The sequence below is a fragment of the Camelus ferus genome, chromosome 6 (assembly GCF_009834535.1).
Source record: "Camelus ferus isolate YT-003-E chromosome 6, BCGSAC_Cfer_1.0, whole genome shotgun sequence".
NCBI lineage: Eukaryota > Metazoa > Chordata > Mammalia > Artiodactyla > Camelidae > Camelus > Camelus ferus.
This window is the reverse complement of record NC_045701.1, coordinates 29983648-29997284: the sequence shown is the minus strand read 5'-3', so window position 1 is coordinate 29997284 and position 13637 is coordinate 29983648. Positions and strand designations below refer to the sequence as shown.

The 13637-nt window shown below is 35.0% G+C and overlaps 1 protein-coding gene across 1 annotated transcript; it reads left to right on the top strand.

Moving 5' to 3' along the window:
* Window positions 1-4915: 4915 nt before the first annotated feature.
* LOC102507115 (olfactory receptor 11H6) lies at window positions 4916-5991 on the top strand. Its single transcript, XM_006191246.2, has one exon. The coding sequence runs from the start codon at window positions 4916-4918 to the stop codon at window positions 5858-5860; it is 945 nt and encodes a 314-aa protein (XP_006191308.1). The 3' UTR covers window positions 5861-5991.
* Window positions 5992-13637: the final 7646 nt, after the last annotated feature.

Sequence of the window (13637 nt, the reverse complement as noted above, 5' to 3'; positions counted from 1 at the left end):
ACCATTAGTTTATTCTCTATATCTGTGAGTCTGTTTCTGTTTTGTTATATTCATTCGTTTTAGTTTTTAGAGTCCACATTTAAGTGATAATGTACAGTATTTGTCTCTCTCTGTCTGACTTATTTCACTAAGCTTAATACCCTCCAGGTTTATCTATATTGCAAATGGCAAAATTTTATTCTTTTTTATGGCTGAGTAGTATTCCATTGTTTGCGTGTAAGTGTGTGTGTATGTATACATATATATAAATACCGCAAATTCTTTATCTATTCATCTGTTGATAGACACTTTGGTTACTTTCATATCTTGGCTAAATAATACTATATGAACATTGGGGTTCATGTCTTTTCTTGAATTAGTGTTTTCATTTTCTTCAGATTGCTGGATCATTTGGTAGTTCTATTTTTAGTTTTTTTGAGGAACCTCCATACTGTTTTCCACAATGGCTGTACCAATTTACATTTCCACCAGCAGTGTATAAAGGTTCCATTTTCTCCACATGTTTGCCAACTTTTGTTATTTGTGGTCTTTTTGATGAGAGCTATTCTGACAGGTGTGAGGTGATATCTCATTGTGGCTTTGATTTACATTTCTCTGATGATTAAAGGGCATCACACTTCTTAATTTCAAACTATATTTCAAAGCTATGGTGATAAAAACAGTATGGTATTGGCATAAAAACAGACACACAGATCAATGGAACAGAACAGAGAGACCAGAAATAAACCCACACATATATGATCAATTCATTTATGAGAAAGGAGGCAAGGATATACAGTGGGGAAGGATATTCTCTTCAGTGAATGATGTTGAAAAAAGCTGGATAGCCACATGCAACAGAATGAAACTGGGTCACTATCTTATACTATAAACAAAAATTAACTCAAAATTGATTAAAGACTTGAATGTAAGACCTGAAACCATAAAACTAGTAGAAGAAAACATTGGCAGTAGGCCTCTTGACATCAGTTTTTGTAATAATTTTTGGATATGACACCAAGAGCAAAGACAATAAAAGCTCAGAATAAAAAGCTTCAGCCCAGTGAAGGACCATCAGCAAAATGAAAAGGCAACCTACTGAAATGGAGAAAATATATTCAAATGATATATCTGATAAGGGATTAATAATCCAAAATATATAAAGATCCATAGCAAAAAAAATTCTGTTAGAAACAGGTAGAAGATCTAACTCAAGAGCAAAAAAAATTCTGTTAGAAACAGGTAGAAGATCTAAATAGATATTTTCCCAAAGAATATGTACAGACAGCCAACAGGTACATGAAAAGATGCTCAACATCACTAATCATCAGGGAAATTCAAATCATAACCACAATGAGATATCACCTCACACCTGTTAGAATGACAATTAAAAAAAGACAAGAAATAACAAGTGTTGGGAAGGGATGTAGGGAAAAGAGAACCCTTTGCACTGCTGGGAATATAAATTGGTGCAGCCACCATGGAAAACAGTATAGAATTCCTCCAAAAATTAAAAATAGCACTGCTGTGTGATCCAGCAATTCCACTTCTGGGAATGTATACAAAGGAAATGAAAACATTAATTAGAAAAGATGTATGCACTCCCATGTCATTGCAGCATTATTTACAATAGCCAATTTATGGAAACAATGTAAGAGTTTATCAGTATATGAATGGATACAGAAAATTTTTTTGTATTTATATATACACACATGTATGTATATAAAATGGAATATTACTGAGCCATTAAAAATGAAATCTTGCCATTTGTAGCAACACAGATGGACCTTGAGGGTATTATGCTGAGTAAAATAAGTAATACGTAGAAAGACAAATACCATATGATCTCACTTATATGTGAAATCTAAAAACAAAATAATCCCCTCCCCACAAACGAAGCTCATAGATACAAAGAACAGATTGGTGGTTGCCAGAGGTGGGGGATGAGGGGTGAGATGGGCAAAGGGGATCAAAAGGCACAAACTGCCAGTTTAAAAATAAGTCCTTGGGGGTGTAATATACAGCATGGTATAGTTAGGAATATTGTATTGCATGTTTGAAAGTTTCTAAGAGAGTAGATCTTAAAATTTCTTATCACAAGAAAAAGATTTTGTATATATGGTGACGGATGTTAAGTAGACTTATTATGGTGATCATTTTGCAATATATAGAACTATTGAGCCATTATAATATACACTTAAAACTAATATACTATTACGTGCCAATTATACATCAATAAAAAGAAAACAAAGAGGCTCAAAAGTTTGAGTCATTTCTTTCAGCAATGCCTTACCTAAAAGAAGATAGAAAGTATCAACAATCATGCCAACTTTTAAGGATACCTGCTGAGCACAGTTTGAAATACTCTAAAGGGCTAGATGGGGAGGTATCTTCTAGAAATTTGGCATTTCACACTTGCATCGTGATCTCTGCTTCTGGGACTTGTTCACCATGAAATGGTATTTACTTATCACTATCATGCTAGAAGCACAGAGCTGATCCGGGAGAGAAACCTTTTTACAAAAAAAAAAAAAAAAAAAAGAAAAAGAAAAAAAGAGAATAACCCTTTTCAAGCCACTGAATGAGTCAATAGAAAAGAGAACAAGAACTCTGATGACATAACTCTGATACTGACAAATTAGAGAGTCCAAACTTGCAGACAGATGCAAAAAATGAATAAAATGGATAGAAAGGAATAAGAAGATAAACAAAAACCTTGTGTTCCAGCTAAGGAGTTGCTGTAGTGTTTGCACCATCATGAGAGTAACCTATCTATAGGGCAAAATAAACATCTGCTCTAAAAATAGCATGAGATGATTGTTCACCACTGGAAAAACTGGTCCCAAAGGCCAATTAGTGGGCTCCAAAGGGAAGAGAACACTTGGGATACACCTGATAATCTTTCCTCATGAATTCCCACTTCTAGAATTCATAGGAAGCTATAACTGTCAGAAGAAATAAGACATAGGTTTCAGAACAACATAGATAAATCTCTGTTGTGCAGCAAATATGCCAGTTTCTCTCCAAACCAGTATCAGTATCCAGCAAGGCTAACCCCTTCTCTGGGCTGTTGACTGCCAAGGATGCCATGCCCTCCATCTTGCCTGCCATTTGCTGCAGTGAAAATAGATTACGAGGCAGAACCACCAGTTCTATGTGAGGAGACAGGTTCAGAAGAGGTACAAGTAGAGGACAGCTCTTAAGTATGCTTTTTAGCTCTGCCTTCTTTTGTGTGACTATAAAACACTAACACCTCAAGTATATAAATTAATGTAAGGAGATTCATCCTTACAATGAAGACGGCTGGGAACCAGAGAAGTGAGAGAGACGAGTATGAGGTAAGAGCCTCAATAGTATATAAATTCTGTCGTTATTAACCAGGAGCTGTACCCAGTAAGAACCAGGTCTTTGGGGGAGCGAAGATGTTAGTGAAGTGACATCTGGAAATAACTGATGAAACAGCTCTGAGGAGCAGGGCAGAAAGAACTTAAACTCTCCCTATTTTTACCTGTATTTGATGATGATCATCTGCTGACTCTACAGGAGAGAGAGCAATGTGACGTCTGAGCACTGCAGATTGGTGAGTTCACTCCCACATGGTTTACAAAGCCATTGGAATCCTCAGACATATTAGTCACCAAGTATTTCTCGCTATTTTCACTCTTTCCTCAGGGTTTCTTTGGCTTCTGGGTTACTCTCAATTTCTGCTACAGAGGAATTATTTACAGCTTTGCTGTGCCATATATGATCTCTTCACATACTGTAGAGGAGCCTGGAAGTGAGGTGTGATACGAAAAATTCTGAATTTGTCTTATCCCTTGTGTCACTAATTGCAATCATCAAGATTATCCTTCAAGCTATGACATTATGTGATCTGGAAATTAATACATTTTACAACTAATATATGAATAAATACTCTTAGCTAGAATACTTCTATTACAAGTATCTGGGTCTGTATTCTGTACTTACATTTTACTGAATAAATATCATCACTCAGTCATGTCAACTTTGGGTCTTTTAGGCCCAAATGATGACTGACCCTCACTAACGGAAGGGATCCAGAAAAAAAAATTAGTTAAGACCAAACTACTGATGACATTGTAAGCATTTGTGATGTTCTGAATCTGTCCCTAAAGCAGGATAGAGGCCTTTCTGTGAATCCTGACACCTCAAGGCAAAACCCTCACAAATTCTCAAGTAATATACAGATACACTGCTCACTTCAAAAAAATTATAAGTAGAGTTTTAAGTTAGACCAAAGTTTTAAGGGAATATTTTAATTCAATAGGTAAAAGATAAGACCAAATTGAAAGCCATTTTGTAGGTGTCTGGATGTTCAAACTTTTCTTGAATTAACCAACTTTGATGAACACTGAAGAAAGGATAGTACATTTGACATTTTTCATTTCGATTATCAGACCACATTAAGATGTCAGCACTTATTGTTCCAACACTGATCCAGAATAAAAGTGAAGTGCATAAAGATTTCAGTGTGTTGTTTACCTTTTCCACCTCTCTTCTTCTGTTGCCTAACATTTGTGTCTCTAGTTCCTAAGATCCAAGTAATTGAAATTCTGTGTCCAATATTAAGAATCTTTTATATCTCATTCTGTAGATACTAATATATGGTTATCATACCTATTTACATTTGCAAGTACTGTCATTAACCTCCAAACTGCTTGTTGCATAAGATCCTGTCTTTATCTGTGAGAAAATTCTGAAAGAGGAATGAGAAAGTCCAAGATTCAAAGTCTGGTCATATCTAGCACTCTCAAAGTTTGACAGTCTTCAGCAGTATAGTTAGATTATTAGTTATTTAATAGAATACTAAGATCTGAGGGACTTAGAGGTCTCTTAAGAGGAAATATTCCTGAAGATTAAAGAATAAAGTCATCTTTGTCATTGTCATTCTTTTCTCTCCACCCCTTAGGAAGCCATGAATGTGTCAGGAGTCAAGACTGTGACTGAATTCATACTCCTGAATTTTCCCTGCTCCAGAGAAGTTCAGGTCCTTCTCTTCATGCTGTTCTTTGTGTCCTATATCCTCACATTGATGGGGAATGGGGCCATTGTCTGCGCAGTGAAGCTTGATAACAGGCTTCACACGCCCATGTACACTCTGCTGGCCAACTTCTCGTTCTTGGAGATCTGTTACATCAACACAACTGTTCCCAATATGTTAAGAAATTTCCTATCTGAGACCAAAACCATCTCTTTCACTGCCTGCTTCCTCCAGTTCTACTTCTTCTTCTCCATGGGCACCACTGAGACCTTCTTACTGCCCCTCATGGCTTTTGATCGGTATTTGGCCATCTGCCGACCTCTCCACTATCCTACTATCATGAGCAGCCATCTCTGCATGAACTTGGTGGCCCTCTGCTGGGTAATAGCCTTCCTCTGCTATCCAGTCCCTATTTATTTTATCACACAACTCCCCTTTTGTGGCCCCAATACCATTGACCACTTTGTCTGTGACCCTGGTCCTTTACTGGCCCTGTCCTGCATCCCTGCCCCTGGAATTGAGCTTTCCTGTTCTATATTGAGCTCTCTTATAATCTTCATCACCCTCTTCTTCATCCTTTGGTCCTACACCCTGGTTCTCAGAGCAGTGCTGAGTGTCCCTTCAGCGGCTGGCAAGCGTAAAGCCTTCTCCACCTGTGGTTCCCACTTGGTTGTTGTGTCTCTGTTCTATGGAACCCTCATGGTAATGTACATCAGCCCAACCTCTGGAAATCCAGCTGGGATACAAAAGATTATAACTTTGTTCTACTCATCAGTGACCCCACTTGTAAACCCTCTGATTTATAGTCTCCGGAACAAGGACATGAAGGCTGCCTTGAAAAAAATTCAGATCTGCACAAAAATTAGTCAGAGGAAGTGAATGGATAAAGATCAGAATTATTATTTTTGTTCATTTCTATTTCCCATTTAAAAGTAGGTCTTTATTCATTTGCACCTAGAGATGCAGACTCGAATTGATCTATTACTGCCTAGCCAATAATGAACATTAGTACACTGAATTAAACCAGTCTTTGCCTTCAAATCAGGATTTGGTAGATGGTAACTAGAATCAAATGTCCTGGATGTCTGGACTTTAGACTCTTCTCTTAACCTGATCTCTAATAAGCACTTGCCCTTTTATCAGTGTTCACATTCCTGGTCTCTGACCTCATGCTTTTCGACCTCTATTAACTCCATCCATTCTTACAGTTGGTTTCTCTAGCCTAAAGATCTTTGCCCTACTTCTGCAGAAGAGAAGAGCATTCACACCTTTCAGATAAATGGAAATTAGTGCCAATAAGTAAAAAATCAAACCCCAAATTTTATTTAATTGACATACAAAAGAATAATGATCTAAAGCACTCCCAAATCTCCCAAATCTGTTTCATAATTACTTGAAGAGCTTTTTAAAAGAGTAGATTCCTTTAAAAGAGGCTTTTCTTCAAATCTCTTAAATCAAAATCTTTAAAATGTACCCTGGAGATCCTTGTTTTAATGTTACGCAAGTAATTCTGGTACACCTAGACCATCACTAGTTCACAGACTAATCTTATAGTGTCACTATTTTAAATAAGTATGTGACTGAGGAATAAAAATCTTTGATTAGTTGGGAAATGTGAAAGAAGTTAGAATGAGTACTATAGGTAACTCAAACACTCGGAACAGTAGCAGTAGAAGTTTTTTTCCTGCCTCTGTTTTCAAATCCTCCATTTATAAAATAAGAAATAGGCTACATTCTTCCTACCTTTTTTAAAATCTGTGCAAGATAATTAAGATACCTGGAAATGGGCTTACATTTAAAAAGAAGATAGGTATATAGTAGCAATACAATTTGGGTTAGTTTCACATTAAGGAAGGTTGAATTGAGCACACAGCCCAAGAGAGGTAAAGAAGACAGAGGGCAAAAGCCAGTGATTTTAGCATACTGAAGTGAAGACAGCTGCAGTGGAATTTGATGACAGCTCGAGGTGATTTGGCCCAACTATTTGGTCAAAAAATATATTACTCAGTTGGCATCTGGGGTTGATACATTTCATTCATTTATTGAGTAAACATTTATTTACCTCTTTGATATACACTGGGTTTGTGTCAATATAGAAGATCGAGTTTCTGCCTTTGTGAAACTACATTCTAGTGAGAGAGACAGATAATAAGCAGTTAAACCCATAAATCTGTAATTTCAGAAATCGTTTAAGTAATATACAAAGAATAAAGGAGAGTATGGATATAGAAATTGTTGGGGTAGGATAGGGCATAGTTTAGATTGGATGGTCAGAGAATGTGTTTGTGAGGAGGTGATATTTCAAGTAAGGGAATAAGGCATGCAAAGATATAGGGGAATTAAGTTCCACATAAGTGCATGTTTAATTGTGGGATTTTCAAATTAATAAAGATTAATTTTGGCCAGAAGAAAATGGTGTATGAGGCTGGAGAGGTAGGCATTATCAAATCATCTAGAATCTTCTGGGTCACAATAACGAGTGTTTTATGTGAACTCTGGGGAAGCCTGCACAATACAAAAACCTAAGGGTAAAGCATAATAAAAATGCTACCTTAATAAAAATTCCATGTTAATAAAATTCCACCTTACCCACAGTTCTGAGCAATTCTCAATTTGGAACTACTTATTTACTAACATGTTTAATTAAAAATGTCTTCACTATATCCCTCCTTGTTTTATTAAGGATTTGATGTATCCAACAAAAAATGTACCAAAAAAAAAAAAGAAGAGAAATATGAATTGAAAAAAAAATAGAATGAAGCTTTGTGGATCATAAGATTTTATGCTGGTAGAAAGTCAAATCCCCATGTATGTTGTCAATGCACTTTAAAGCAGAGTGAGGAATGGAGAATTATCTATTATATGACTTTTGTTATCTGTAAAAAGAAAACAAATGGGTTCTTCAGGAGAATCTAAATTACTGGCTCCTAGGTCTAAAATAATTTCATTCATTGGGGTTCATATTAGAAACACTGTCTTAAGACAGAGTGAACAGTGGTTTCCCAAGTAATGTTTTATATATATGTTTATAGCTGGTTCAATAGAGTTGCTTTTTATAACATTCCTCAATAAAATGCAAAAGCGTTATGTAGAAGTATAACTCAATAGAAGGAATTCTTCCCAGATCTAAGAATTGTGGTCCAAGTATGAGCTTTCTAATGATCTTCCTTAACCCAAAAGTCTGACCTAGACTTTCATAATTTACTAAGTCTTATTTCAGGAATAAAATTTAGAGTTAATTGCATGTTCACCGAAGTTAAAGATTAATAACCCTTAAATTTGGCTACCAAAGTTTCTTTCTGTCATGTAGAAATATACTTTAGAGGACTATTCACAAGATTGAAAGGAATTGTTGATATTATATATTTGCCTTAAGAAGTGTATTACATTTCTTTCTCCACTGAAAGTAATTTTCCTGTACAGGGCTCCCACAGCTGCTTGCTCATGAAAAGTTAGGAGTTGAAGGAAAGGGTGACCTAAAACTGAAAAAGAAGTTAATCTTGACATGATTGAAAGTTGAGGGCAAAATTTTCTCAGAACTGGGTTGTTTGAAACTTGACATTAGTTTTCCCATTTAAACCCTGTTAGATAATGTAGTTAAGTGCCCAAGTTGTCTCATAAATATCTAGATAATACACTATATACCTGCACATATTCTAACCAACATCTATTCCTGATAAAAGTTCTTAGCACACTGGGATAGACAGAAACTTCTTCAATCTCTAAAGAGCATTTTCAAAAACCTATAGCTAACATTATATTAATGGTGAAAGTGGATGTGTGTCTCCTAAACTCAGAAACAAGACAATAATGTCTGTTCTCACCACTTCTATTCGACATTGTACTTAAAGTGTTAGTGCAATCAAAGAAAAGAAATACAGGGCATCTAGAGTGATAGAAAGTAGATTGTCTTTCACTGGATATGAAATGATCATCTATGTATAAAATTTAATGAAATCTACAGAAAGGCTACTAGAATTAGTAAGTGACAGTTAATAAACGTAAACTTCAATTAAACATACTTGGGCAACCAGAAGAGTTTTCTTGCCCTGCCATAATAGCAGAGCCCAACAACAAGAGGAAAAACTCCTCTTCTTTCCTGGCAAGGACTCAGCCAATGAAAAGACATGGACTTTTTGTTTTCTATAGCCCTCCCAATTTCCCCTTTCCCTTTGTAAAAGCTTTTTTCTTTCCTTCCTCATGTATGGATTTGCATGTGGCTCATCATGGTTGCAGACACTGAACTGCCATTCTAGGCTAATCTTGTATAAGCTCCCCCTCCTTTTTTTTTTTTTGCTGGAGAAATATCTAGTAGTCTATTTGTTTCAGGTAAACATGAGTTTTTGCAAGATTTCAAGATTGGAGAAATATACAAAAATCTCCTGTATTCTATATACAAGTAGCAATAACAATCAGAAGTTGATGTTAAAATTCCATTTACAATGCTTCAAAATATTAAATAGAGATAAATCTGAAAAGGTGTGAAAGAACTATACAATGAAAATAAAAAACATAGCTGTAAGAAATTAAAGATGTAAACAAGTGTAAAAATGTAGCTTGTTCATGGGTTGGAAATTCAGTATTGTTAAGCTGTCAATTCTTCTAAATGTCTACAGATTCTTTGTAATCCCAGTCAAGCTTTCAAAGGGCTTTTTTTTTTTTTTTTGGTAGAAATTGGCAAACTAATTTTAAAATCCATATGGAAATACAAAGAAATTAGACTAGAAAAAACAAAGTTGGAGGAGTAACATTGCTTGATTTTTAGACTTATTATAAAGCTACAATTATCAAACAAATGTGGCATGAGCATTAAGTTAAACAAATAGACCATTGAACAAAATATAGAGTCCAGAAACAGACACCTACATGTGGAAAACTGGTTTTCAACAAAAGGTGCAAAAGCAATTGAGTGTAGAAAGGAACACCTTGATAAATGGTCCTGGAATAGTTGGATATCCATGTCCAAAAATACTGAACATCACTATTTCAACAACCTCACAAAATTTACCAAAATTAACTCAAAATGGGTCATAGTCCTAAGAATAAAGCCTAAAACTATAAAACATCTAGAAGAAAGCATAGGGTAATATAAAACAGGTAAACAACAAGGACCTACTATACAGCATAAGGAACTATATTCAATTTCTGTAATAAAATATAATGAAAAAATATATTTATGCCTGTATGTTTTTATGTATAACTGAATTACTTTGCTGTACACCTGAAACTAACATTGTAAATTGACTACACTTTAATAAAAAATGAAAGAAAATGAAACAAAACAACCCTACCCCACTGAAGAAAACACAGGGTAAAATCCTTGTGACCCTCTCTTAGGCAGAGATTTTTAAAATACAACACTAAAAGCATGATCCATAAAATTACAATATAACAAACTGGAGTCCATGAAAATGAAAAATATCTACTCTTTGAAAAACACTATTAAGATAAAAGACAAGCCACAGACTGGGGAAAAATATTGGCATGGCATGTATCTATCCAAAGGCTTGCAATAGAATGTATAAATAACACTCAAAAATCAGTAAGAAAGCCGAATGACCCATTAAAAATGCAAAAAAGATATGAATAGACATTGAACAGAACATATACAGATGTCAGATAAGCAAGTGAAAACATATTCAACATCATTAGTCATTAGGGAAAATACAAATTAAAACCATAATGAGCTACCACTGTATACATACCAGAATGACTAAAATTAAAAAGACTGACCATACAAGTGTTGGTTATGATATAAAGGAATTGGAACTCTCGCAGACTGTGTTTGCATGTAAAAATGGCACAGCACTTTGGAAAACAATTTGACAGTTTATTCAAAGGTTAAGCATAAATGTACTATTTGATAAAGCCATTCATTCCTCACTATTTACTGAAAAAAAATGGATATGTCAAACGAAGTCTTCCACACAAATGTTCATAGCAGTTTACTTGTAACAGTCAATAACTGGAAACAACTCAATGTTCGTCAACAGGTGAATGGAGAAATTCTTCTTTGAGTTGAGTCCGTTTGGGGACCTATTAGCTTCATGTGCCTGGATGATTTCTCCCAGGTGGGAAGTTTTTCAGCTATTATTTCTTTAAAGTAACTTCCTATTCTTTTCTTTCTCTCTCCTCTCCTGGGATTCCCATAATGTGCAAGTTGTTTTACTTTATGGTATCCCATCATTCTTATAGGCTTTTTCATTCTTTTTCCTTTGTCCTCTTCTGACTGGATAATTTCAAATGACATGTCTTTGCATTCACAGTTGCTTTCTTCTGCTTGATCAAGTTTGTTGCTCTCTATTGCATTTTTAATTTTATTCATTGTCTTCTCCAGCTGCAGAATTTTGGGTGTTCTTCTTTATGATTTCTATCTCTCTTGTTCTTCTCATTTTGTTGATGTATAATTTCTGTCTCTTTATTGACATTCTCTATTAGGGACTGTTCCCAGGAATATATGGAAGCTCTTCAGAGTCCTTTTTCTCCAAGTAACTCACTCCCTCGCTTTTCCTCCTAGAATTTCTGGTGTGTCTATTGTTTGTGTCAGTTGATATTCTTTGCCCTAGGTGACAGTGGCTGGTTCCTTTGCCTTAAAGGAATATCCTCCATGTAGATGTTTCTCTCTCTCTTTTTTTAAATGAAGGTACTGGGGATTGAACGCAGGAACTCAAGCATGCTATGCACTCACTCTACCACTGAGCTACGCCCTCCCCCACCTTGTTTCTCTGTTCTGAGAGAGTTCTGAGTTAGGTGAAATAAAGGCAAGGCCTCTGTTGCAGTCTTTCAGGGAGCCCCTAGACAGATCAAAACAAACAGGAAACTTTTGAGGATGAGGTTCATTCTGTTTTCTCAGGAACCAAGAACCCATTCTAGGAATATGGACTGTTGTCTTTAAAGTGCTGCTAAGCTGAGGAGGAGGGGATGTGGCATAGGTAAGCTAACATGCCACAAAGCTCTCCTGCCATGTTTTATTTGTCCTTTTTGATTATGCATTCATTTGCTTGCTATAAATCTTTGACTATTTTCCTGAATTTTAGTCAAGTTGATTCTGACAATTTTTGTCTGTATTTTCAATGTTTCTGTGTAGGAATGTCTCTTTGGAGTTTCCCACTCCATCATTTTTATTTAGAGATATATAAGTAGTAAAACTGAAGGAAAGCAAGGGAATTAATAACACAAAATTCCCCCTTTCCCTTTGCTGCATAGAGAGACTGATGTTGGGAATAGGCTCACAAGAGGCTTCTAAAATGATAATATTCCATGTTCTTACTTGGATAAAGAAGAGTACAGGCATTTCTAAATATCATATTCTTTAATCTTTCATATAAATTACATAGACTTTTATGTATGTTTGACATATTTTGATTTTAACATTTAAAATATGTAACAGTTTTTATATATTTATGTTTGACATAGTTTTAAAAAAGGATTTTTGATAGATTTATTAATAAGACCCTAGAATTTTTTTTTTTTTTAAATAGCTTGAACCTACGTGAGAACAAAACACTTTAAAACATATATGTCTAGCAACAGGGGAAGAATTAAATAAGTTATGGTTTATTCACAAATGGGACAATATTAAACTATGAAAAAGAATGCGGCATATCTATTTGTATTCATTTGAATAGGAGGTTATAAAATTTTAAGAGAATAAAAAATAGCTGTGAAATAGTTTGTGTAATATAATCAGTTTAAAGAAACTAAAACCATTATATGTGTATGCATTTGCATGCTTCTATATGTATGAAAACTGACCTGTACTAAACTTGTTATTTGTGGGAAATGGGATTGTGAAGAGGGTGGGTGGAAACCTTTATCCTTAACTTTACACTTTAATGTATTGTTTGAAAAATTTATGACAAGCATATGTTATTTTGTAATAAGACACATATCAAAACATAGTTTTTAAACCATATAAGTTTTTAAATACTAAAAATGTAAATAATCCATGGTTTTGTGACTAAAATATATTCAATTTTAGTGAAGACTGATTAAAGAACTAGCTCACTCATCCAGTTCTAAAAACAATTCCTTTCATGACCTGCTTACTATGAGTTAGTCAGTTAACATGCTGATGTCAGGGGTGAAAAAATAAGATACAAGATACTGTCCCTGTCCTCAAAGGGCTTATAGTCTAGCTTAAGAGACACAGACACATAGTAGACTCACCTCAAAGAGTCAATAAGTACAATGATGGAATATGACCTGGTGTGTTCTAGGTGCATTATGGAGGGAATCATAGTCCAATCTGGGGATATTAGAAGGATTTTTCTGGTGGGAGTGATATGTGAGTTAAATCTTAACCAAAGAATAGGTGTTCTTAGTGAAGTGATGACAGATGTGCTGTTGAGTTTTGTCCAAAATATTTTCTGTTCCTCTTTCAGCTAATGAATTCAGCTGAATTATTAAAATATTAGTGCTCAATTAAGGTGCAACTTTGATGAATATATCAAGCTTGTCTTTAGTAGCTTTCGAAGCATATTTTCTGATTCCTTTTCCCACCTTTTTTTTTAGGTCCTTCTATCCACCCTGAAGCATGGTGCTCTCCAGTTGCCCAAGGGGACTTTTAAAGAGATAATTTTTGGTCTTCAGGTGAGGGTTTTCTTTCTTTCTTAGGCTACCACAATGTTTAAATATACATACTTGTAACTATTTA

Excerpts from the sequence above, each read along its gene's own strand:
- LOC102507115 (XM_006191246.2), top strand. The coding sequence starts at position 4,916 with ATGAATGTGTCAGGAGTCAAGACTGTGACTGAATTCATACTCCTGAAT.